General features: G+C 40.6%; 1 protein-coding gene and 1 non-coding gene across 2 annotated transcripts; both read right to left on the reverse strand.

Moving 5' to 3' along the window:
• Positions 1 to 343: 343 nt before the first annotated feature.
• Positions 344 to 448, reverse strand: LOC112133201 (U6 spliceosomal RNA). Its single transcript, XR_002914887.2, has one exon. It is a non-coding gene; the product is annotated as a U6 spliceosomal RNA (small nuclear RNA).
• A 9314-nt stretch (positions 449 to 9762) lies between these two features.
• Positions 9763 to 24080, reverse strand: MGARP (mitochondria localized glutamic acid rich protein). The gene is made up of 4 exons (XM_002815155.6): positions 23692 to 24080; positions 18915 to 19018; positions 12283 to 12376; positions 9763 to 10647 (listed from the first exon to the last, which is right to left on the reverse strand). Exons 1-4 carry the CDS (start codon positions 23771 to 23773, stop codon positions 10205 to 10207), a joined length of 723 nt encoding a protein of 240 aa, XP_002815201.2. The 5' UTR covers positions 23774 to 24080; the 3' UTR covers positions 9763 to 10204.
• Positions 24081 to 24943: the final 863 nt, after the last annotated feature.

Raw genomic sequence — 24943 nt, forward strand, 5'->3', positions numbered from 1 at the left:
CATTGTGACTTTATAACAACTGTTATCCTGGACATCTTAATAACAATAAAATCACTGCATTGTGAATTTAATTAATTACCATCTAATCTTAAAATGAATTTTAAAACTTGGGTTAATTTTTCATTCTATTTATTTTCTATTTGAGACATTATAGATATAACCACAATCTTCATAGAATCTTCTACTGCAAAGGAACATCCCTTTTCCTAGTTCTGAATGAAAGCATTTCTGATATGTGAAGAATTCTCATTGCTAAAGGGGAAGTGGTAATGCCCACAATCTTCTCATCGTCATGCCACTTGATGAAGGGAAAAGCTAATTTAATTATTTTTAGTTTGTTTTTAGAAACATAGAACACTTCACGAATTTGCATGTCATCCTCCTGCAGGGACCATGCTAATCTTCTTTGAATTATTCCAATTTTAGTGTATGTGCTGCCGAAGTGAGCTGCTAATATACTCTTAATCCATTTTTTCCCCTGGAAATCACTATCCATAAGAAATAATGTCAGAAAATGAGTTTTTTATTAGTTTAATTATTAAATTGAGCAATGATTATTTGAAATTATATATCCATGTGTGAAATTCAAATAATATTTAACTTTCATAATTCTTCCAACTTGTTCACTAAAATCTTACCTTAAAAGCTAAATAAAATAATTTTTTTCTAGAAATTTTTTTAGTGATTCTATTCACTGGGGAAAAACATTATATAATACGTTTTATTATACTAGACAGTGTCGTTTCTAATCAATGAATGCTATCTGACAGGACAAATAGTTGGCACCAAAACCACTAACACATTCAGAACCTAATCTCCCCTGAATCCAGCTTGAACTCTCAAAAACTGGCTGTGGAGTATACTGTACTTTGTAATAGAAAATACACACTTTAAAAAATGGACAAAAATAGTTATCTCAGCTCCATTATTAAAGACTGCTCCATACATTTTTTTCACAATTAAGGTAATATTTATTTATTTATTTATTTACTTGAGACAGGATCTTGCTCTGTTGCCCAGGCCAGAGTAAAGTGGTGTGATCGACTCTCTGGAGACTTGAATCCTCAGACTCAAGTGATCCTCCTGACTCAGCCTCCTGAGTAGCTGGGACTACAGGCGTGTGCCACCACACTCGACAATTTTTTTTTGTAAAGATAGGATCTTTCTTTGTTGCCCAAGCTGGTCTTGAACTCCTGGCCTCAAGCAATCCTCCCACCTCAGCCTTCCAAAGCCACTGGTATTACAGGCATTAACCACCATGCCCAGCCATTAATACATTAATATTTAAATTTTATGGTCATGTCAGTGTTTGGAAAATGTGTTAGATTTTCTAATTTAGGCTTCCTTTATATCTCTTGTCTACATCAAAGAGAAGTAACTGAATTATTTGATTCTGTGCCTTTTTTTTAATCAATTAATTAATTTTTTATTTCTTTATTTTTTTGAGATGGAGTCTCACTCTGTTGCCTAGGCTGCCGTGCAGTGGCACAATCCCGGCTCACTGCAACCTCCGCCTCCTGGGTTCAAGCAATTCTCCTGTCTCAGCCTCCCGAGTAGCTGGGATTAGAGGCGTGCACCACCACACTGGGCTAATTTTTGAATTTTTAGTAGAGACGGGGTTTCACCATGTTGGCCAGGCTGGTCTCGAACTCCTGACCTCAAGTGATCCACCTGCCTTGGCCTCTCAAAATGCTGGGATTACAGGCGTGAGCCACTGCACCCAGCCTTCTATGCCAATTTTTATCTTTTGCAATCATTTCATATTCTATACCTCACACTCTATCTCACTTTGACTTCTTCAATATATAGTACATTTTTATTATATTAAGATCAGTCAGGCCGTGTGCTGTGGCTCATGCCTCTAATCCCAGCACTTTGGGAGGCTGAGGCAAGAGAATCACGTAAGTCCAAGAGGCGGAAGCTGCAGTGAGCCAAGATCATGCCGCTGCACTCTAACCTGGCTGACAGAACCAGACTCCATCTCAAAAAAAAAAAATAAGATCAGTCAGTGGTATAACAGTAAAAATGCTTTTTATGGAATACTGTTGTTAAACCTTCATTATTCTGGTTGTTAAACTCAAAAAAGATCAATAAAACATAGGCTGCTTTTGGATTTGATAGCTACTGTTTCAAAGCATCATTTTATTTTATCTTATTTTATTTTGAGACAGGGTCTTGCTCTATTGCCCAGGCTGGAGTGCATTGGCGCTACCATAGGTCACTGCAGCCTCGAACTTCTGGGCTCAAGTGATTCTCCCACCTCAGCCCCCTGAGTAGCTGGAACTACAGGCATATGCCATCATGCCTAGCTAATTTTTAAATTTTTTGTAGAGATGAGGTCTTTCTATGTTGCCCAGGCTGGTCTTGAACTCCTGGACTTGAGTGATCCTCCTGCCTCAGCATTTTAAATAATACTGAATTTTAAAATGAAAAAAAAAAATCTTCTATATGCAGTCACATTTCAGCATTTAGCAGCTCTGAAAAGAATTTAGAAAAGGTACCAATTGGCCACAAGGCTAAGCCAGACAAATCTGTTTCTGCTAGGCACAGCTAGTTCTTTTTTCATTCCCATTGAGGAATGTGAAAAGCAATCATACTAAATCTAAAAAAAAAAAAGTGCGTCATATTCAAAATTGTTTTATTTCCTAAGTATTTTTTCTTTTTCTTTTCTTTCTTTTTTTTTTCGAGACAGAATTTCGCTTTTGTCACCCAGGCTGGAATGTGATGGCATGATCTGGGCTCACTGCAACCTCCACCTCTCAGGTTCAAGCGATTCTCCTGCCTCAGCCTCCTGAGTAGCTGGGATTACAGGCACCCGCCACCACACTCAGCTAATTTTTGTATTTTTAGTAGAGACAGGGTTTCGCCATGTTGGCCAGGCTGGTCTCCAACTCCTGACCTCAGGTGATCCACCTGCCTTGGCCTCCCAAAGTGCTGGGATTACAGGCATGAGCCACTGAGCCTGCCCTATTTCCTAAGTATTTTAACTACATATTGCTACTTAACAAACTACCCCAACTTCATGGCTTAGAACACAACCATCTTATTTGCTTACAATTTAGCGGGTCATCAGTTTGGTCTGTGTTCAGCTGGGTAGTTCTTTTCTGGTCTCCCCTGGGGTCATTCATGTAACTGCAGTCATGTGGCATCGTGGCTGGAGCTCAATGGTCTGGGATGGCCTCACTTACACATCTGGGGTTAGTGTTAGCTGTAGATGGGGCACCTCTCTCCATATAATCTCTCATTCTCATGGAGGGTAGCTCAGACTTCTTCACATGTTAGTCTCAGGATTTCAAGAGGGTGAGAGCTCAGAAAGTCACTTCCATAGCATTCTGTTGGTCAAAACAAAGTACAAGACCAGCCCAAATTCAAGGGAATGAAGAAACAGTCTCTATCTTTTGATGGGAAAAGATGTAAAGCCAGATTTCTTTTTTATTTTTTAAATTTTTTTTTTTTTTTTTTGAGACGGAGTCTCGCTCTGTCACCCAGGCTGGAGTGCTGGAGTGCAGTGGCGCGATCTCGGCTCACTGCAAGCTCCGCCTCCCGGGTTCACGCCATTCTCCTGCCTCAGCCTCTCGGAGTAGCTGGGATTACAGGCGCCCGCCACCACGCCCGGCTAATTTTTTATATTTTTAGTAGAGATGGGGTTTCACCGTGGTCTCGATCTTCTGACCTCGTGAAATTTTTTTTTAAGTAAAAAAAAAATTTTAAGTAGAGACAGGGTGTTGCTATATTGCCCAGCCTGGTCTCAAGATCCTGGGCTCAAGTGATCCTCCTGCCTTGGCCTCCCAAAGTGCTGTAACTACAGGTGTGAGCCGCCATGCCTGGCCTAAAGTCACAGTTAACAGGAGTGTATACAAAAAGGTGGGAAGAATTAGTGACTATTTTTTTTCAATCTACTATGTTAACAATGGCTCAAAATTCAGAAACAATACATAAAAAGATTGACCAATTTGATTACACTGAAATAAAAAAATCTTATACTATAAACATACCATAAGTAAAGTAAAAAGATAAATCACAAACTTGGAAGAATATTTGTAATTTATATCACAGACTAAAGTTTAATGTCCCTAGCATATAAAGAGCTTCTAAAAAACAGAAGAAGGAAGGACTGACACGCTACAGGAAAATGCACTGGAGATGTAAACAGACCGATTGTAGAAAAAGAAATGCATAGAGTCCTTAACCATTAAAAAAAATGTTTTTATGGTCCCTAACCATAAAAAAAAGTCCAGGTGTGGTAGCTCATGCCTGTAATCCCAGCACTCTGGGAGGCTGAGGCGGGAGGATCTCTTGAAGCCAGCATTTCGAGACCAGCCTAGGGAACATAGTCACACCCTGTAGCTACAAAAAAAAGTATACTAAAAAAATTTTTTTGGCCAGGCGCGGTGGCTCACACCTGTAATCCCAGCACTTTGGGAGGCCGAGGCAGGTGGATCACAAGGTCAGGAGATTGAGACCATTCTGGGTAACATGGTGAAACCCAGCCTCTACTAAAAATACAAAAAATTAGCTGAGTGTGGTGGCGGGTGCCTGTAGTCTCAGCTACTCAGGCTGAGGCAGGAGAATCCCTTGAACCTGGCGGGAGGAGGTTGCACTGAACCAAGATCACGCTACTGCACTCCAGCCTGGGTGATGGAGCGAGACTCCATCTCAAAAAAAAAAAAAAAAAAGACAATTTTTTTAAATGTCCAACCTCACTTTTTTGTGTGTGTGTGAAACAAGGACTCACTCTGTCACTCAGGCTGGAGTACAGTGGTGTAATCATGACTCACTGAAGCCTTGACCTCCCAGGCTTAAGCAATCCTCCCACCTCAGCCTCCTGAGTAGCTGGGACTACAGGCGCACACCATCATACCCTGCTAATGTTTTGTATTTTTTGTAGAGACAGGGTTTCACCATGTTGCCCAGGCTGGTCTCCAACTCCTGGGCTCAAGTGATTTGCAACCTCAGCCTCCCAGAGTTCTGGGATTACAGGAGTGAGCCACCGGGTCCGGCCCGACCTCACTCTTTCTTTTTTTTTTTTTTTTTTTTTTTTGAGACGTAGTCTCTCTCTGTCGCCCAGGCTGGAGTGCAGTGGCGCGATCTTGGCTCACTGCAAGCTCCGCCCCCTGGGATCACGCCATGCTCCTGCCTCAGCCTCCCCAGTAACTGGGATTACAGGCGCCCGCCACCAAGCCCAGCTAATTTTTTGTATTTTTTAGTAGAGATGGGGTTTCACCATGTTAGCCAGGATGGTCTCGATCTCCTGACCTTGTGATCCGCCTGCCTCAGCCTCCCAAAGTGCTGTGATTACAGGCGTGAGCCACCGCGCCCAGCCCCAACCTCACTCTTAATAAGGGAAATGCAGATTTAAACTGCACTGAGATATTTTTCGTCTGTCACATGAGCAAAAACCCAAATGTTAGGGCACTCACACACATTGTTGTTTTGGGAATGTAAAATGGTAGCCCTCCTATGAAAGGACTTTGGTAATAGCAGCAAAATTACATATGTATTTGACCTAGTAATCCCTGTTTCAGAAATCTATCCCAATGATACAGTGGCAAAAATACATATGCATGAAGCTATACATTGCAGCACTATTTGTAATAGCACATACTAGAAACAAGTCAAATGTCCATCATTAGGAGACTGCTTGAATAAACAATCCATGGTACCCACACAACATAGTTCTATGCAACCATGAAAAGCAATGAGAAATATTACTATCTACAATTTAGAGTAATCTCCAGGCATATACTTGAATGCAAAAAGCAAGGTAGAAAAATGTATGTGTATAGTAAATTACTGCTTATTTAAGAAAAAATAATAATATATGTAATAGATACAGTTTATATATATTATATATATAAAGGATGGGAAGAATTTTTGACTAAATTCTTATATATATATAAGAAATTCTTATAATATATGTATTCTTATATATATAAGAAATTCTTATATGTATTCTTATATATATAAGAAATTCTTATAATATATGTATTCCTATATATATATATATAAGCTCTCTGTCTATATATATAGCTAAGAAAGAAGGATTTTGGCCTATCGTTCTCTCCATTTTTTCTTTGTATAAGCTATATATATGCTATATATAACTTATATATATTATATATGCTCTATGGTATATATAAATACATATATATATAGTTTATATAAAAAAACAGAAAGAACGATAAGCCAAAATGATTCTGTATTGGAAAGTGGAAGGAACAGATGGAAAGAATATAGAGAAAGGGTATCACTATTTAACAACTCCTAATAAAATAATGAATCAATGGCTTCTAACATAATGAAGAGAAAAGCACCAAATATTATGCACCTGCTGATGGATGTATGAACATGAACTACAAATAATTCCTGCTAAAGCCAGGCACAGTAGCTCACCCCTGTAATCCCAGCACTTTGAGAGGCTGAGGTGGGAGGATCATTTGAGACCAGGAATTCAAGATCAGCCTGGGCAACATAGAGAGACCTTGTCTCTATAAAAAAATTTTAAAAATTAGCATGTGCTTGTAGTCCCAGCCACTTGGGAGGCTGAGGTTGGAGGATTGCTTGAGCCCAGGAGTTGGAGGCTGCAGTGAGCTATGATAGTGCCACTGCACTCTGGCCTGGGCAACAGAACAAGATCTTGTCCCTAAAATAAATAAATAAATAGGATTTTGATCAAACCTCTAAATCTAAATACCAATTTATAGGCAGTATGGGGGAGAGGAACATGTTAAAACAAGACAAACACATGTGGTTGCAATAAGCAAAGTCCAGATTGAAAAATTCTACAGATCAAATGAGTCACTTTATTGAAACCATAAATTGCAAAGAAAAGTAGGAGATGGAGGAGCGACCTATAGAAAAAGAGACTTAAAGATGTATTTACCATTTGTGGACTTTTTTTTCTTTTTTGAGATGGAGTCTCACTCTGTCGCCCAGGCTGGAGTGCAATGGCGTGATTTCGGCTCACTGCAACTTCCGCCTCCCAGGTTCAAGCAATTCTCCCGCCTCAGCCTCCCAAGTAGCTGGGATTACAGGCACCCGCCATCATGTCTGGCTAATTTTTGTATTTTTGTAGAGATAAGGTTTCTCCATGTTGGCCAGGCTGGTCTTGAACTCCTGACTTCAGGTGATCTGCCTGCCTCAGCTTCCTAAAGTGTTGAGATTACAGGAGTGAGCCACCATGCCTGGCCACCTATTTGTGGACTTTAATTGGATTCTGACTTAAGAAACAAACTGAAAGAAGAGGGAAATCCTTTATGAAACAGTTGAGGAAAATTTGATCATTGACTGGATAATTAACAATAGTAAACAATTATTATTATTTTACAGACATATATCCAGTATCATAGATTTGACTTTATAACCTTACTCACATGTCTCAAATTAGTGTTAGCTGTAGGTGGGCCCTCAGTTGTGGTGGTCAAAGGTAATGGATAGGAATATGAATACAAGATTTGCCATGAGTTGATAATTGGTAAATCCGGGTGTAGTGCACATGAGGATTCATTATACTATTCTCGCTCCTTGTGTTTGAAATTTTATACAATAAAACATTAAAATAAAAAAGTATGAAGTTTTTTTCAGATGAGGAAACTCTTTATTTATTTATTTATTTATTTTATTTTATTTTTTGAGATGGAGGCTCACTCTGTTGCCAGGCTGGAGTGCAGTGGCACAATCTCGGCTCACTGCAATCTCTACCTCATGGGTTCAAGCGATTCCCCTGCCTCAGCCTCCCGAGTGGCTGGGACTACAGGTGCGCACCACCACGCCTGGTTAATTTTTTGTATTTTACTAGAGACGGGGTTTCACCATGTTGGCCAGGATGGTCTCGATCTCCTGACCTTAGGTGATCTGCCCATCTTTGCCTCCCAAAATGCTGGGATTACAGGCGTGAGCCACCTTGCCTGGCCTGTGTTTTTTATTTATTTTATTTTATTTTTGAAACACTCCTAGTAGACTCTATAAAATACCTAGAATTGTGGCGATTCATCCTATGATTATGAGAAGGATAAAGCCAAAACATTCTTTTTTTATTGACACAGGGTCTTGCTCTGTCGCCTAGGCTGGAGTGCAGTGGCATGAACGTGACTCACTGCAGCCTCGACTTCCTGGGCTCAAGTGATCCTCCTGCCTCAGCTTCCCATGTAGCTGGGACCACAGGCATTTGCCACCACACTTGGCTAATTTTTTAATTTTTTTGTAGAGACCAGGCTGCCCAGGCTGGTCTCAAACTCCTGGGTTCAAGTGATCCTCCCGCCTTGGCCTCTCAAAGTGCTGGGAAAACAGGTGTGAGCCACTGTGCCTTGCCCAAAACATTCTTGATAGAGCAGGACAACAGATACAACCAAGGTCTTGATGACTGAGCCACAAAATAAGCCAACCCTGGATATCTAGTTATATAATAACAATCTATCTAGTTATATAATAACAATCTTTGTCATTTAATCCCTTTTGAGTATGTTTCTGTTATTTTTAGTAGAAAATGGAGGAAAATGCATTTGTATGTGTGTGCAAGGTCTCATTGCCCTCTAGCTGAAGAATGATAGAACTCCAGAATCCTATTTTTAGAGTCTGCTTCCCAGGATCACATCCAGTACCAATGATCTAAAGTGACGTTCCCTAGAAACAGGGATTCTTTGGCCAGTCTTTTACGAGAGGAGTATTCCCCGGAGAGTGGAGGGAGGAAAGCAGGAAAAGGCAGGGGGAAGAACTAAGCAGGGAAGTCATCTTGGCTGGAGACCAGCTTCAATCTGCTCCTTGGGGTGGGCTGGAGCATGAACTATTCAATTGTACTGCAGAGTTGGTGCCACCTTTTGTAATACTATGGCAGTCAGTCATTGGTTGTGAACTGCCTATGGTGAGGGTGGGGTGTGGGGTGTAACACTCATAGCAGCTGGGGATAAATGTACCCAGTTAGGGGGCCCAATTAAGGGGATCTAGGCAGAGCATCAGCAGTGTCCACTACAATTTCCCAACTTACTCCGTAGCCAAAACTGTACATGACCCTGCATGATCTAGCCCACCCCACCTACCCACTCCCTTTCTCTCTGAGACCATCTCTGGCTACTCTCTCTCTTTTTCATTCCACTTTAGCCACAATGGCCACCTCGCAATTCCTCAAATTCCCAGCAGGATCCTGTTTTAGATCCTTTGCCCTTTTCTGTTCCCTTACCTGGCTGATTCCCCTAACTCCTACCATTAGATGGTCCCTTATATATCTTTCAGGTTTCTACGCAAAAGACACCTTCCTAGTAAAGCCTCTTTTGGCCATCCTATCTAAAATTACAACTTCCACCTTGAACTAACACTTACAATCCTTTTATTTTCATTACTTGTATCCTTAGCACTTATCAGTACCTAACACACTATATCATTTTCTCATTTGTCATTTGTCTTCTTACCTGGCTCCACTCTAGAATATAAACCGGGAGCACTTAAAACAATACCTATTATGTTGTAAGTGCTCAGCTAATATTTGTTGAACACGTGAATGAATGAATGATTCCTGGCACAAAGTGCTAATCCTCAATAAATATTGTTTGAACTGAACTGAAACAGAAAATATCTACATAGTCCCCTATGTAAGTACTATAGATGGGAGAGGGCATACTTATTGTGATATACAGGGTTCTCCATAGATTATATGCTCTTTCTTCCATAATATTACAAAAGCTTACATTTCTCATGTGATGTTATATATCTGTATGTTAATATGTATTATTTGTACATGCAAATATTAATGAAAAAAGTAGAAGCACCAAAGCTTTTCTAATTTTATTTGACTCAAACTATATTTTAGACCTACATACCGTACAATAAAGTAAGCTGAAAGCATAGTGAAATTAAAGTAAATACAGGTTGTATGGATAGCTCAATTTCTTTAATATAAAATGTAAATTCAGAGATGACTGTGATAAAAGAAAAATGTCTAGAAAAAAAAAACCAAAGATGAAACTATGTAAGCTCTTTATTGCAATGTCATATTCTGATCTCAGACAGTAGAAGAGTAGTAAAAAACGTACAATCTCAAGTCTCTCAGTCCTAAAATCTATCAGTGGATGCCAAAAATCTTCAAGACCCATTAACGTTTTCTAGAAAATAAGTCTTTTTTTTTTTTTTTTAAACTAAGTGTACTAAAAACACAAAAGCACTTATCAGACACTCTACGGCATTTGTTGCTGAAATGTCTCCCAGCTGGAGATTAGCCTTGAGCCGAAGCAGTCTCAGAGCCAACACTGGCTTCCTCCTGCAAATCATTTCCAGCAGAGGACTCTGACTCAGCTGGAGAATTTTCTTCTTCTAGTTCAGCATATTCATCAGAGCTTTCGTTCTCTGTTGTATCTTTATCATTATCGATGGCGACAGCTTCATCCAGGGCAGCATTTGTAACCTCTGGGGTTGTTTCAGGGTTTACTTCCGCGGTTTCCCTCTCCGCTGCATCTGTGACCTCTGGCCCAGTTTCAGCACTGACTGCTGTGGTCTCCGGAGCAGCCTCCACGTGACCTGGACAGGCAGATGCCTCTTTTATGACCACAACTGTAGCACTGGGAATTTCTTCAGCATCTACCACCTCAGCTTCCACTACAAGTTCTTCTGGGGCTTCTGAACTTGCTTTCTCAGTTTCCGCAACATTCTCCTTTTCACCTTTAAGAATTAGTCATTAAGCAAGGTATTAATTTAAAGATCGTGGGAAGACAATGAAACACTGAGGTCATTTAAACACGTAAGACAGAGCTACATGCACTGATGTGTAACAGTCTTCAAGGTAGACTCTCAAGTGAAACAGCAAAAAAAGAACAATGTATACAGTCTGCTACTATTGTTAGGGCAAAATGAGGTTGGAGCAGGAGGGAGGTAAGTTGTATGCCTAGATAATTGTATTTGCAAAAACTCTCCAGGAGGCTTCAAAGAAACTGGTTCTATTGGTTGCGTCTTGGAGGGAAAATGGGGGATCTGCTTTTCTGTAAACTCTTTGAACTTAAAAAAAAACACACTTGAATATATTACTTAGGCAAATATGAAAATACAAAAATAAGTAGCTATCCTATTCACCTTTCATATGAGATAGCATGGAAGAGTAGCCAAGTTCCTAGCAGGTGAATCAGAAATCACTAATCCTCTCTCAACCTCATTTTTGTCATCTGTAAAATAGAGTATTGATAATATCTACTGCACAGGGCTATTGTAAAGATTAATTAAAATGCTGTATATGAAAAGGGGATTAAAATAAAAAGTTCTATGCAAATGCTTATTAGTATTATAAACAACCGCATGATTATATTCAGTAATAGATATTGATGATATTCTGTTTCTTATTATTGTCATGACAGGTTAAAACTGATTCATAAGCCCCTAATATCTCTATCCCTAGTGATCAATTGACAATAATAGCTTGGAAAAAAGTATGGTTTAAAGCAAGAAGTGGCTAGGCATAGTGGCTTATGCCTGTAATCCCAGCACTTTGGGAGGCTGAGGCAGGAGGGATCATATGAGGCCAGGAAATCAAGACCAGCCTGGGCAACATAGTGAGACCCTGTCTCTGCAAAACATAAAAAATAAATTTGCTGGGCGTAGCGGTGCATGCTTGTAGTCCTAGTTGCTTGAGAGGCTGTGATGGGAAGATTGCTGGAGCCCAGGAGTTCAAGGCTGCAGTAGGCTATGATTGCACCAATGCACTCCAGCCTGGTAGACAGAGGGAGAGCACGTGGAGGGAAGGGGGAAGGGAAGGGGGCAGGGAAGGCAGGAAAGGAAGAGAGGGAGGGAAAAAGAAGTGTAGGAAGGAAGGAAAGAAAGAGTGAAAATATAATTCTGTTCCCATGGTCACCATTTTATCAACTGAAGAACTCAATATACACAACTGATTCTATTATGTCAAATGTACCTTGTTTGCACAAAGGCACACAGGTGGTCTTAGCCAAAACTGAAAGATAATTAGTTATATTATTATTTTTAAATAATGAGGAAAATGAAAGCTCATGCCTGCACGGGTGGATGCCTGAGCAGGGTAAAATAATATTACCACACAAAGCAGTCAAAAGTCACTGGTCAGCAATATAAATGTAAAATGTTCATTTGTCAAATGCATTCATCCAAAAGATGTGACAGTGTTCTTCAGGTTTCAGTTGAACTTTTCCTTTCTAAATGAACTTATATCTGGAGTTATTCTGGATTAAGCTAGGAAAGAAGCCAAAAGCAAATAGTGTTCATTGCTAGACTAAGTGGATGGAAATTAGTGCCTCAAAAAATAAATAAAAATAAAAAATTAAGAAATTCATTTACCTTGAAATGGCTGTATCTCTGCTTTTGTTTTTTCTTTCAAATTTGTTTTATGTTCTGTGTGTTTGGCTTGGTCTGACGTAACTGTCTTGTAAGCCTGAAAGTAAATGTATGCTTAGGTTTATTTCTTGAGCTTTAAGATTTGTCACGCCACATCCAAAGGTACACTCAAGTCTCCCTGTAATCACCATTAGAAGTTTAAACCATAATCCCAGTGTAGCAAAGAAGAGAAATCAGTGCACACCACTTACTCTTTTACTTCCCTTTTGGAAACCTTTGTTATTAAATAGAATGCTTTAAAAAGGAAGAAAGGTGAGACGGGGATGAGGAGAGAAAAACTACCTATTGAGTACCATACTTATTACCTGGGTGACAAATCAATCTATACATCAAACCCCCATGACTCACAATTTACCTATTAACAAACCTGCACATGTACACCTTAACCTAAAATAAAATTTGTTAAACAGGGAAGGAAATAGATGCACTATCTTAGCCAAAGATAACTAAAAACAAGGAAGAAAAAAATGAATTATGCTACAACCAGAATATCCTGGCAGGCATATACAAATATTCTCTAGCATTTATCCTTGAGAAATGGAAATCTAGGTTCACATGAAAACCTGTACACAAATGTTCATGGTACCTTCATTTGTAATAGTCAAAAACTGGAATCAGGCCAGGCGCGGTGGCTCATGCCTGTAATCCCAGCACTTTGGGAGGTCGAGGCAGGTGGATCACCTGAAGTCAGGAGTTTGAGACCAGTCTGGCCAAAATGGTGAAACCCCATCTCTACTAAAAATACAAAAACAGCCAGGCATGGTGGTGGTGCTAGCCTGTAGCCCTAGCTACTCAGAAGGCTAAGGTGGGAGAATTGCTTGAACCCAGGAGGTGGAGGTTGCAGTGAGCCGAGATCACGCCATTGCACTCCAGCCTGGGCGACAGAGCAAGACTCCACCTCAAAAAAAAAGAAAGAAACAGTATTGGGAAGAAAGCTATTTTAATCATAGACGAAATGTGCAGGCTTCCTGTCATTTTATATTTAAATAGTCTTCTTTGGTCTGTATTCATATTAGAAAATGATATAAAAAATGAAAATCTCATTATTCAGTTACTATTGTTTGCATTAATTTAGCTTTTAAGAAAATGTTGGTAGTGGTTTAACTTTTAATGGTAAGATGATAGATTTCTAAAATTTATTTATATATAGTGCCTTCTAAATTTTTAATCATCAGAAACCAAGTACCTTATTTAAAAATTGTACTACTTAATTACAAACAATTTTACAGTATAAAAATTATGCTGTGAAAATAGAAAGTCTGTAATGTCGGGGCCGGGTGCAGTGGCCCACACCTGTAATCCCAGCACTTTGGGAGGCTGAGGCCGGCGGATCACCTGAGGTTGGGAGTTTGAGACCAGCCTGACCAACATAGAGAAATCTGGTCTCTACTAAAAATACAAAATTAGCTGGGCGTGGTGGCGCATGCCTGTAATCCCAGCTACTCGGGAGGCTGAGGCAGGAGAATCACTGGAACCCTGTAGGCAGAGGTTGCGGTGAGCCTAGATTGCACCATTGCATTCCAGCCTGGGAAAGGAGGGAAACTCCGTCTCAAAAAAAAAAAAAAGGAAAGAAAACAAAAGAAAATCTGGGTCAAGCCTGTAATCGCAGCACTTTGGGAGGCCGAGGCAGGCAGATCATGAGGTCAGGAGATCGGGACCATCTTGGCTAACACGGTGAAACCCCGTCTCTACTAAAAGTACAAAAAATTAGCCAGGCATGGTGGTGGGCGCCTGTAGTCCCAGCTACTCGGGAGGCTGAGGCAGGAGAATGGCGTGAACCCAGGAGGCGGAGCTTGCAGTGAGCAGAGATCGTGCCACTGCACTCCAGCCTGGGCAACAGAGCAAGACCCCATCTGAAAAAAAAAAAAAAGAAAAGAAAAGAAAAGAAAATCTGTAATGTCGGGTAGAAGTGATGTAAAGTGACCCTTTTATAGCAAACTTCCCAGGGTTTAGTGAACTCAGACTTGAATCATTTGGCTTTGAAATATACAGAGCAAATATGATCAACAGGAATGATAATCGACATTTTCTGTATAAAAGCAAGGAATATTTTCCGAGTAAGGTGTATGTTCCCGACACCTTATAGGACCAATATGATAAGTCAGTATCCGCAGTTCTCAGTACACTAAAACCGAACCAGTACACAAGTTCACATCCCTGAAATGATCATTCCAGGAACAACATTCCAAGGGACATTAGTCTCATTGCTCAAGGGGCTGAAACACAAGGCAAGAAAAAAGACTAACTTTAGAGAGAATTGAAGAGATACAATACTAGAATAATTCATCCTAATGTGTGGCCCAAAGAATCTAGGTTTTCCAAATCCAGCACAGTCGAGCACAGAATAGAATAAAGGTCTATTAAAAGAGAGGGTCTCAAATTTAGACTTTGGCAGTTATTTACAAATGATATTAAGTATTTATTAAGTATAAGCATTTAAAATATACTACAATTTTTATAAGCCAGTCTGGTACTACTTTTTAAGATATACCAGACCAGGCCAGGCATGGTGGCTCACACCTGTAATCTCAGCACTTTGGGAGGCCGAGGCGGGTGGATCACCTGAGGTCAGGAGTTCGAGACCAGCCTGGCCAACATGGTGAAACCTCATCTCTACTAAAAATACAAAAATTAGCCAGGCGTGGTGGCAGGCGCCTGTAATCCCAGGTACTCAGGGGGCCAAGGCAGGAGAATCACTTGAACCCGGGAGGCGGAGGTTGCAGTGAGATGAGATCGCGCCATCGCACTCCAGCCTGGGGGACAAGAGTGAGACTTCGTTTCAAAAAATCATAATAATAATAAATAAAATAAAATATACCCAGACCCTCAAAAAAACTGAAGTGATCTGGGCCTCTTTCAGATTCCAATGACCCTTAATAGTCGAGGACTTTGATTGCAAATGGAAAACTGCTTTTGGCTACTAAGCATCTGTGGGGTCAATTCATAAAAATCTAATACAGAGATTATTTTAGTACAGGACATGAAATGGAAGGGGAGAACGAGTATACAGGTTTTGGAGTGCCTCACATTCAGTATTTCCTCCTGAAAGTAGCCTAAGATTCCTGGCAATTAAGGCTTCCAACACTTGAGATTAAAATCACATAATCTTAGAAATGGAAGGGAACAACTTCCATCCCTACTGTGAGAGAACAAGGCCAGAAAGGGTTCTCAGGGATGGCTGGTTTCTAAGTGTATAACCTTTTAGTTTAAGATTCCTTTTTCAACCAATGAGTTAGCAGTCTGGAAAGGTTTGTTTTTGGCACTGGTAAATATTAATATAATCAGGGGTATGGTGATGTCCAAATGAAATTCATCCTTCTAGCTTCCCAGCCTATCACATGGCCTAGTCCCAATCTCTGTTTTTTTTGGTGGCCTACACCTCAACTAGAGTGGGTTTGAGCAATGAATTCAGCATTAAACAGTAGAAAGATGACAAAAACAAAGGAATCTGGGCATGAGTGAAAGCTGGCAGGTTAGTAGAGGACAACAATATAAGCGACAAGTTTGCAGTTTCCTGACTTCTTGAGACTCTCAAAATTCTGAAGATTATGACTAGCCTTAAAAAAATTTCTAGGCTGGGCTTGGTGGCTTATGCCTGTAATGCCAGCACTTTGGGAGGCTGAGGCAGGAAGATCACGAGGTCAGGAGATCAAGACCGTCCTGGCTAACACGGTGAAACCCCATCTCTACTAAAAATACAAAAAAATTAGCCGGGCGTGGTGGCGGGCACCTGTAGTTCCAGCTGCTCAGGAGGCTGAGGCAGGAGAATGGCGTGAACCCGGAAGGTGGAGCTTGCAGTGAGCTGAGATCGCGCCACTGCACTCCAGCTTGGACGAGAGTGAGACTCTGTCTCAAAAAAAAAAAAAAAAAAAAAAAAAATTCTGAGGATTAGAATATGTATTTTGGTTTGGTTTGGCCATCTTACACAGTCCTATGAAACTGCTTCTAGTTATGACTAAACATCCCTTTATTCATATTTCTTTCTTTCTTTTTTTTTTTTTTGAGACAGAGTCTCACTCTGTCACCCAGGCTGGAGTGCAGTGGTGCAATCTTGGCTCACTGCAACCTCCGCCTCCCAGGTTCAAGCAATTCTCTGCCTCAGCCTCCAGAGTAGCTGGAATTACAGGTGCCCGCCACCACGCCCGGCTAATTTTTGTATTTTTAGTAGAAATGGGGTTTCACCATTTCTTGGCCAGGCTGGTCTTGAACCCCTGAACTCGTGATCCACCCGCCTTGGCCTCCCGAAGTACTGGGTTTACAGGTGTGAGCCACTGGCTCGGCTTTATTCATATTTCTGTAGGTCCAAACCAAAATATAGTGACTGTGTACTCTTATAGTTTACAAAGAATTTCTGCTTATTCTACCTTTATTCTTTACATTTTTTGTAGAGATGGGGTCCCGCTATGTTGGCCAGGCTGGTCTCAAACTCCTGCAAGCAATTCTCCTGCCTTGGCCTCCAAAGTGCTGGGATTATAGGCGTAAGCCACCACTACAGGCTCTACTTTTATTCTTTTTTATTTATTTATTTTTTTGAGACAGGGTCTTGTTCTGTTGCCCAGGCTTGAGTGCATTGGTGCAATCTCAGCTCACTGCAGCCTTAACTTCCCAGGCTCAAGCGATCCTCCCATCACAGCCTCCCAAGTACCTAGGACCAAAGGCACACACCACCACGCTGGGCTAATTTTTTAATTTTTTTGTAGAAATGAGGTCTCACTCTGTTCCCCAGGCTGGTCTCAAACTCCCGGACTCAAGCCTTCCAAAGTGCTGGGATTACAGGCATGAGCCACTGCACTACTTTCATTCTTTTTATTTTTTTTTTGAGACGGAGTCTGGCTCTCTCGCCCAGGCTGGAGTGCAGTGGCACAATCTCGGCTCACTGCGACCTCCACCTCCTGGGTTCAAGCGATTCTCCTGACTCAGCATCCTGAGTAGCTGCGATTACAGGCGCCTGCCACCATGCCTGGCTAATTTTTGTATTTTAGCATAGATGAGGTTTCACCATGTTGGCCAGGCTAGTCTTGAACTCCTGACCTCAGGTGATCTGCCCACCTTGACCTCCCAAAGTGCTGAGATTACAGGCGTGAGACACCATGACTGGCCTACTTTTATTCTTAATAAAGATTATATTTTGATTTAGAAAGTTTATGACAAAATGGTGAATGACTCAACAGTCTTATCTTACTTAACTAAAAACTGTCTGTTATTTTAGTCCCAAAATCTCACTATTAAAACCTTTGTCTTACAGTGTTTACCTGGAGGGAATGGACATGGGGACTGGGAAGGAAAATATGCTTTTAATTTTATATATGTCTGTGTTGCATTTTTTAAAAACTTATGAGCAAATACGAATTTTTCAAATAATAAAACTGTGTGAAAATTTAAAACTAACAAAAATTATGGAGACAGTAAAAAGATTGGGAGGAGAGAGGTAGAAATGAGTAGGTGGAGTAGAGGGATTTTTAGGGTGATGAAACGACTCTGTATGATACTGTAATTTATTCTGTATGATATTGTAATATATTTGTAAAAACAGAACATACAACGCAAAGAGTGGATCCTAATGTAAACCCTGGACTTTAGTTAATAATAATATATCAATATTGGCTTGTCAGTTTAACAAATGTTCCACATCAGTGCAAGATTTTAATAGGGGAAAGGAGGAGGGGGTGTGAGGGGGTATATGGAAGTTTCTGTACTTTCTGCTCATTATTTTGTAAACCTAAAACTACTCTAAAAAAAGGTATATTAATTTTTAAAATAGTTATATTAATTTTTTTTTTTTTTTTTGGAAACAGAGTCTCACTCTGTCACCCACACTGGAGTGCCATGATGTGATCTTGGCTCACTGCAACTTCAGCCTCCTAGGTTCAAGAGATTCTCCTGCTTCAGCCTCCTGAGTAGCTGGGATTACAGGCACGCACCATCATGCTGGCTAATTTTTGTATTTTTAGTAGAGATGGGGTTTCATCATGTTGGCCAGGCAGGCCTCAAACTCCTGACCTCAGGTGATCCACCTGCCTCAGCCTCCCAAAGTGCTGGGATTATAGGCGTGAGACACTGCACCCAGCTCCTATATTAATTTTTAAGTTAATCTTTCAAAATAATTCTTTTAAAATGTTAATAATAGTGCCTACCTTGTAGAATTGTTGTAATTATTAAATGATCCAGGAGTATGGCATATGATAAACACTCAAGTATCAGCTATCACTATTAGCATTTATGATAAAATTATTTTTACTGAAAATCATCCATATTAATGGTATTAAGAAATGCTGACTTTACACATACAAAAGTCTTCATAATTTAGAAAGCTGAGGTTCAAACAAAATAAAACTTAAAAATAAACTAAAAAAGAAAAATCTTCATAATAGTCTAGTTAATATATTCTCATGAAAACCCTGTATTTCTAATGATTGCCAGCGATTATTCAGATATGTATGCTTAATTACACTTAAATCTATTGCTATGTTGTATATTTAATTAATCCCATGTCCTGATCTTGACGTTGCTTTGAGCTTTACCATGAGTTGTAAAATACATGAATTCTTGAGCCCTGCGGTTATATAATAACTTACATAATATCCACCAGCACTGACTGTGACGCCTACAACCAGATAATAAATCATATTTGATCCAGATGATCCAGGGAATCTGTTAGATGACATCCGGCGCAGAGATGCTAGGAAAAAACGTTTAAACACAGTTAGCTTCACTACTTGAGCAAAACTATTTTAAATAATCACATCTTTTAAAATTTTTCTACTCAGTGAACCTAGAATCTATTAACATCAAGTGATTTTAGCTTAAGGGAATACAGTATTACAAGGCTGGGTAATAATTCCACTTGACAGTCTCCCAATCTAATTTGATAAACACTCATGAAACCTGTCATCTTGATGCTGAGCATCATGCCTTCTTGGAAGGGGTGCAGGTGTGGGTAAGGAGAAATGACAAAAGCACTAAAAAATTTTAACAGCCAAATGAAGTGCACATTAGCAAGAGAAAGCCATGTACTATATATACTCCACTACAGGATTCAGTGAAAATATTATTTTTTAAAAAATGAATTCAGTATGTTTATACCTAAAATGTAATACAATTTGTATTTATATGTTAAATCAAGCATTTATGTTGAAATCCATCATATTTCTATATATCTATAATACACATGTAGGTATAGAAAGAAATCTCAATTTTTCTCTTATAAAGCAAAGATGGGCAGATAAAACGTTTTTAAGCCAAATGTTGCAAAAAGGTTGTATCTGAAATAGAAGTACAATTCTGTGTAAACTAATAGAAACAGATAAAAGTACTGTATTATTATATTTAAACATTTATTTTGTAGTACTAACATTTGCATATCCTATAATGCCCTGGAATTGAAATTTTTACAATAAACTTAAAGTTGGAAGGAGCTTAAAGTATATACAACTCAAATTCTTTATTTTAAATATAAAGACATAATGACATTTATGCATTCTTTCAACTAACACAGCTGAGCATCTACTATGTATTTGGAATTGTTAGAAGCATTAAGAATATAATCGTGAACAAGACAGACAAGGTCCCTAGTCTCAAGCCATTCACAGTCTAAAAGGAGGGTATGAACATACAGACAAATAATTGTGATGCAGTATGACAAATGTAATAAGTGTTAAGCCAAGCTACATGCAGAGTAAAACTCAGCTAGCTGGCCAAGGTAGTTGTCATAATAGAAGAGACCTGGGTTTTGAAGGAAAATAAGGGAAACAGGAATGGCACTGGAGGCAGAAGGTGTAACGTATAAAAGCATGAGAGATTTGTGACCCAGAAGGTACAAAGTACAGGATGAATATCCCTTATCTAAAATGCTAGCAGTGGGTGCAGTGGCTTATGCCTGTAATCCCAACATTTTGGGAGGCAGAGGTGGGAGGATCACTTGAGCCCAGGATTTCAAGACCAGCCTGGGCAATGTGGTGAACCCCATCTCTACAAAAAAATTTTATAATATTAGCTGAGACTGGTGGTATGTGCCTGTAGTCCCAGCTACTTTGGGAGGCTGAGGCAGGAGGATCACTTGAGTCCTGCAGTGAGCTGTGATTGTACCACTGCTCTCCAGCCGGGGCAACAGAGAAAGGTTCTGTCCCAAAAAAATAACTAAAATAAAATAAAATGCTTGGGACCAGAAGTGTTTTGGGTTTTGGATATTCTTTATTTTGGAATATATGCATACACATAATGAGATATCTTGGGGATGGGACTGAAGTCTAAACACAAAATTCATTTATGTTTCATATACACCTTACACACATAGCCTGAAGGTAATTTCATACAATATTTTGAATAATTTTGTGCATGAAACAAAGTTTGTGTTAAGTACCTACATGTGAAATTTTCTACTTGTGGCATCATGCCAGTGCTCAGAAAGTTTCTAATTTTGGAGCATTTTGTGTTTTAGATTTTTGGATTAAGCATGTCCAACCTGCAATCTGATGTGGCCTAACATAAAGTATAGGGGTGCAGGGACTAGTGGAAGGCTATGATTTGCACAGGGCAAATCTTAAGACATGCTTACAAACCTTCATAGTAGCAAAATCACAACGATTTCCTGTTTATGTTCTTAGTTTGGATATAAATGGCTGTTTTTTGGAAATTTTTTTTTTCCTTCAAATGTGCCCCAAAGGCTATGAGAAGAGGTTATTGCTTTGACTTGTGGTGGGACTTCTGATGGCTTAAAAGTACATCTGTGATCAAATAGGGAATATATAGCCTTCATATTTCTCAAACAAACAAAAATATCAGAAATATTTTTTAAATAGAACTAAAATTACCAGAGATTTAAGTAGACTTAAATACAAATACAATGATGGACAAGTTACTTAAAAAGGCAGTGAAATGAGAAATTTTTCAGTAAGGATTAATTAGACAAATTTTAGCACATTCATACAATGTGAAACAAATAGACATAACTTTTGCAGAACAATATTTACTTACATGAGAAAATATTTACAATGTATTAGGTGAAAAGTCATAGCAAAATACTCTGGGACTATCCCAGATTTATGGAAATAATGTGCACAAAGAAGGAATGAGGAAAAAAAAAAGATGTGGAAAACTAAATATACTAAAATGTAATTAATTGTGTTCACTAAGTGGTAGGATTACAGGTGAATTCCATTTTCTATTTTACCTGTTTTTCCCCAATTATCTATTATAAACCTAAACTATTTATTCATTAAAAAGTTACCCTTTTAAGGCTGGGCTCGGTGGCTCACACCTGTAATCCCAGCAATTTGGGAGGCCGAGGTAGGTGGATCACCTTAGGTCAGGAGTTCAAGACCAGCCTGACCAACATGGAGAAACCCCATCTCTACTAAAGATACAAAATTAGCTGGGTGTGGTGGCCCGTGCCTGTAATCCCAGCTACTCGGGAGGCTGAGGCAGGAGAATCACTTGGATCCAGGAGGCGGAGGTTGTGGTGAGCCGAGATCACGCCATTGCACTCCAGCCTGGGCAACAAGAATGAAACTCTGTCTCAAAAAAAAATTACCCTTTTAAAAGCAAAAAGGAGGGAACAAAATGTGATGAGACACAGTTAAAAATTTTTCCTTCAATAAAACCGAAAAAAATTATTTTTCATCAAAGTAGAAAGTATCAACAAAAGGTTAATGTCCACGACTGAAGACAAATTTGTTTCCAATCAATAATAGTTCTTAAATACATTTTAAGTGCTGCAAAAATAGTAGTTAGATGAAAATCAGAGAAAGACCAGTACCTTTACAAGCAGCATTGCTAGATACGTATTTAAAATTTTAAAACTACTTCTATTTTGCCGCAAATTGGGAAGAAAATTATTTGGAATTTCTGCAGCTACAAAAAAAAAAGGTGCGTGTGTGTGTGTTTGTGTGTGCGTGCAAGCGCGCATGATGTCGGTGGGGAACGCAGACAGATAAAACGAAAGGCCACGGTCAGAGGACTAATCTTTCTTCCCATTCCCAACAGAACAGTCCCGTTATCTTCCGAAGTTTAAAATAAATGGCTTCTCCCTACTTCATCAGTGTATATATATATTTAAAAGTCTATATCATTTGGTATAAAGGTCTAGAAAAATAAAGGCAATAAAGATCTAGGAAAACGAAGACGTCTTATTTCTGATACTTGAGGGGTAACTTCCTTCCATCAGCATTTTACAAGAAAAATAAAGCGAGTTAGTTAGACCCCCGTCCTTCCCTCCCACCACCACCAACAGAGGCCTAATCAACGTGAAAAAAAATCGGGCCATGGAATTCTCCGCGCACGTCTTTCTCTCCGGCTGGAATCCACCCTCTGGGCTAAAATTACCTCGGAAGCCTCAGAAAGTGAGGCTAAGTGAAGAGAGCATTAAGAACGCTTCACGATGTTGTCTAAGAGCCGTCCCCCAATCGGGAGTAGAAGAGAGAGGGGTGACGGAAGGGGACTAGGGAAAAGCGGCTGGGGCAGAACCGCCCTGGAGCGCAAGCCTGGTCCCAGAAGAAAAACAATCTTCCTTGCTCACACCTATTAAGCACCTATGTTCCCAGCACTATACGAAGCGCTTTCCTATACGTCCGTTTTTATTTAATAAGCTTCCAGTTCACACTGCAACTCCCCCTTTAGTTAATTTCTGAGTATTCTGCTTTTTCTCGCGTATCCTCAGAACCAAAAGTGTCGATATTTGGACTACAGAGGCAAGCAGTTGCAGGACGACCTGCAACCTCAAGGGAAAGTGCTCCGAAGGCCGCTTCCTTTTTGGGGGTTGTGGATCTCAGAGCCAGGCGCTCGCGGGGTTCAGGCTGCTGAGACCCTGCCAAGGGTTAGGTTTATTCACCCCACGAACATTCGCCCGGCGTCCACTGAGCGGGCCCTGCCTCACTGCCTCCCAGCGCTTGCCGGGCCGGCTCGCTGATCGGCGTCCACCTTCCCACCGTACCTCTGCTTCCTCAGGAGGTTGGAGAGCGAATGGTGCCTCTAACAACAAAAGTGGTAAGCTGCGACTTTGTCAGCCAGGCACGTTTTTAAGTGCTTTTAACCATACATTAACTCATTAAAAAGCAAAACCATCATCGCCCCCATTTTATAGATGAGGAAACAGGTTAAGCCATTTATCCAAGATCAGGATGTGAACCCAGATAATCTGTACTCAGAGGCACCCTGGAAAAGTTCCCTACTTCCAAAGTCTGCAGGAGCTTCGGGACATCTTCCCGGGAGTCTCCCCCAATCTCCTCGACCTCCAATCCGGGCTTCTGCTGCTCTGGGTCGGGTTTGGCCAACTGGGTGCCGGCCGGTACCCGGGCGCGGGCGAAATCTGCACCCGAGGCGCCCGTCCTCCTCTCCGGGCTAGACCTCCTTACTCACCGTCCTTTCCGAGCGGCGCGGGGTTGGGGGGCGCCCTCAGCGGCAGCGCCAGGGTCTTGCAGACCGCCCTGCGGAGATACATCGCGCCCGCTGTCCGCAGCGCAGCAGCCTCGATACCCAGGCGCAGGCTGCCCTTCCACAGAGAGGCTGAGAGCCTGGCAGCGCCCCGCCCGGAGGAGGCACGTCGACCTTCATCCAGCCCCGCCTCCGCGGCCCCTGGGAGGTGGGGAGACCTTTGTAGTCCTCATCATCCTCCCCTAACCCATCTCCAGCTCTGTTGCTTTCCCTGTCTCTAGAGCTGATCACGGCATCTCAGAAAAGGGATGGGGAACCTATAAGTCGCCGTCGCCTGCCTGACTCGTTCTGTACCACTGAATGTAACTCCTCACAGCAAGCTGGAAATGATTTGGGAATTGGACGAGATAAGACAAGGACACAGTTTATCACGCTGGATGTAATCTGAACCCACTTTATCTCCTGCATTCCGTTAGCTTTCCTAGGAGAGGGAAGGATAGCTGGAAGTTTCTTAAAAATGCGAAGAGTGAAGGGGTAGCCTCAGCCTTCCGTTAGCGCACTGGGTGATGCTCAGAATCGTAAGAAAATCTGCAGACAGTGGTTGAATTTCTAGACAGCTCACTGTTACAACGACTTTAAAATATTAAAAACACTATATATTCCTCTATGGGATGTGAAATTAATATTTCCACATCAGCGGCCGGGCGCAGTGGCTCACATTTATAATCCCAGCACTTTGGAAGGCCGAGGCAGGCGGATCACTTGAGGTCAGGAGTTGGAGACCAGCCTGGGCAACATGGTGAAACCCCATTTCTACTAAAAATACAAAAAATTAGCCGGGAGTGGTGGCGCGGGCCTGTAATCCCAGCTACTCGGGACGCTGAGGCAGGAGAATCGCTTGAACCCGGGAGGCGGAGGTCACAGTGAGCCGAGATCATGCCACTACATTCAAGCCTGGGTGACAGAGCAAGACCGTCTCAAAAGCAAAACAAAACAAAAACCCACAAAACAAAACAAAACAAACAAAACAAAAAACACATCAACTAAAAATACTAAATTATTAGTTTCTTCCATCTCATCGTGGCCACAAGAACTTGTGATGGTTTGAGTATGGAAACCAATAATTTATTACATTTATAACATTGTCCAAATGATTACTCTTTGGAAGACACCATTTCCTACTATAATAATCCCTTATGTGTGTTTGGCACTTGAAAGATTATAAAGCACTTTCACA

The sequence above is a fragment of the Pongo abelii genome, chromosome 3, assembly GCF_028885655.2.
Source record: "Pongo abelii isolate AG06213 chromosome 3, NHGRI_mPonAbe1-v2.0_pri, whole genome shotgun sequence".
NCBI classification, from domain to species: Eukaryota; Metazoa; Chordata; class Mammalia; order Primates; family Hominidae; genus Pongo; species Pongo abelii.

What these genes read in the sequence shown, in the direction of transcription:
- MGARP (XM_002815155.6), bottom strand. Translation starts at nt 23,773, where the DNA reads ATGTATCTCCGCAGGGCGGTCTGCAAGACCCTGGCGCTGCCGCTGAGG. An exon ending in TCAGTGCTGGTGGATATTAT is followed by an intron (nt 12,377 to 18,914) that starts GTAAGTTATTAT and finishes ATTTACTTTCAG; the next exon opens with GCTTACAAGACAGTTACGTC. An exon ending in AGAGATACAGCCATTTCAAG is followed by an intron (nt 10,648 to 12,282) that starts GTAAATGAATTT and finishes TAATTCTTAAAG; the next exon opens with GTGAAAAGGAGAATGTTGCG.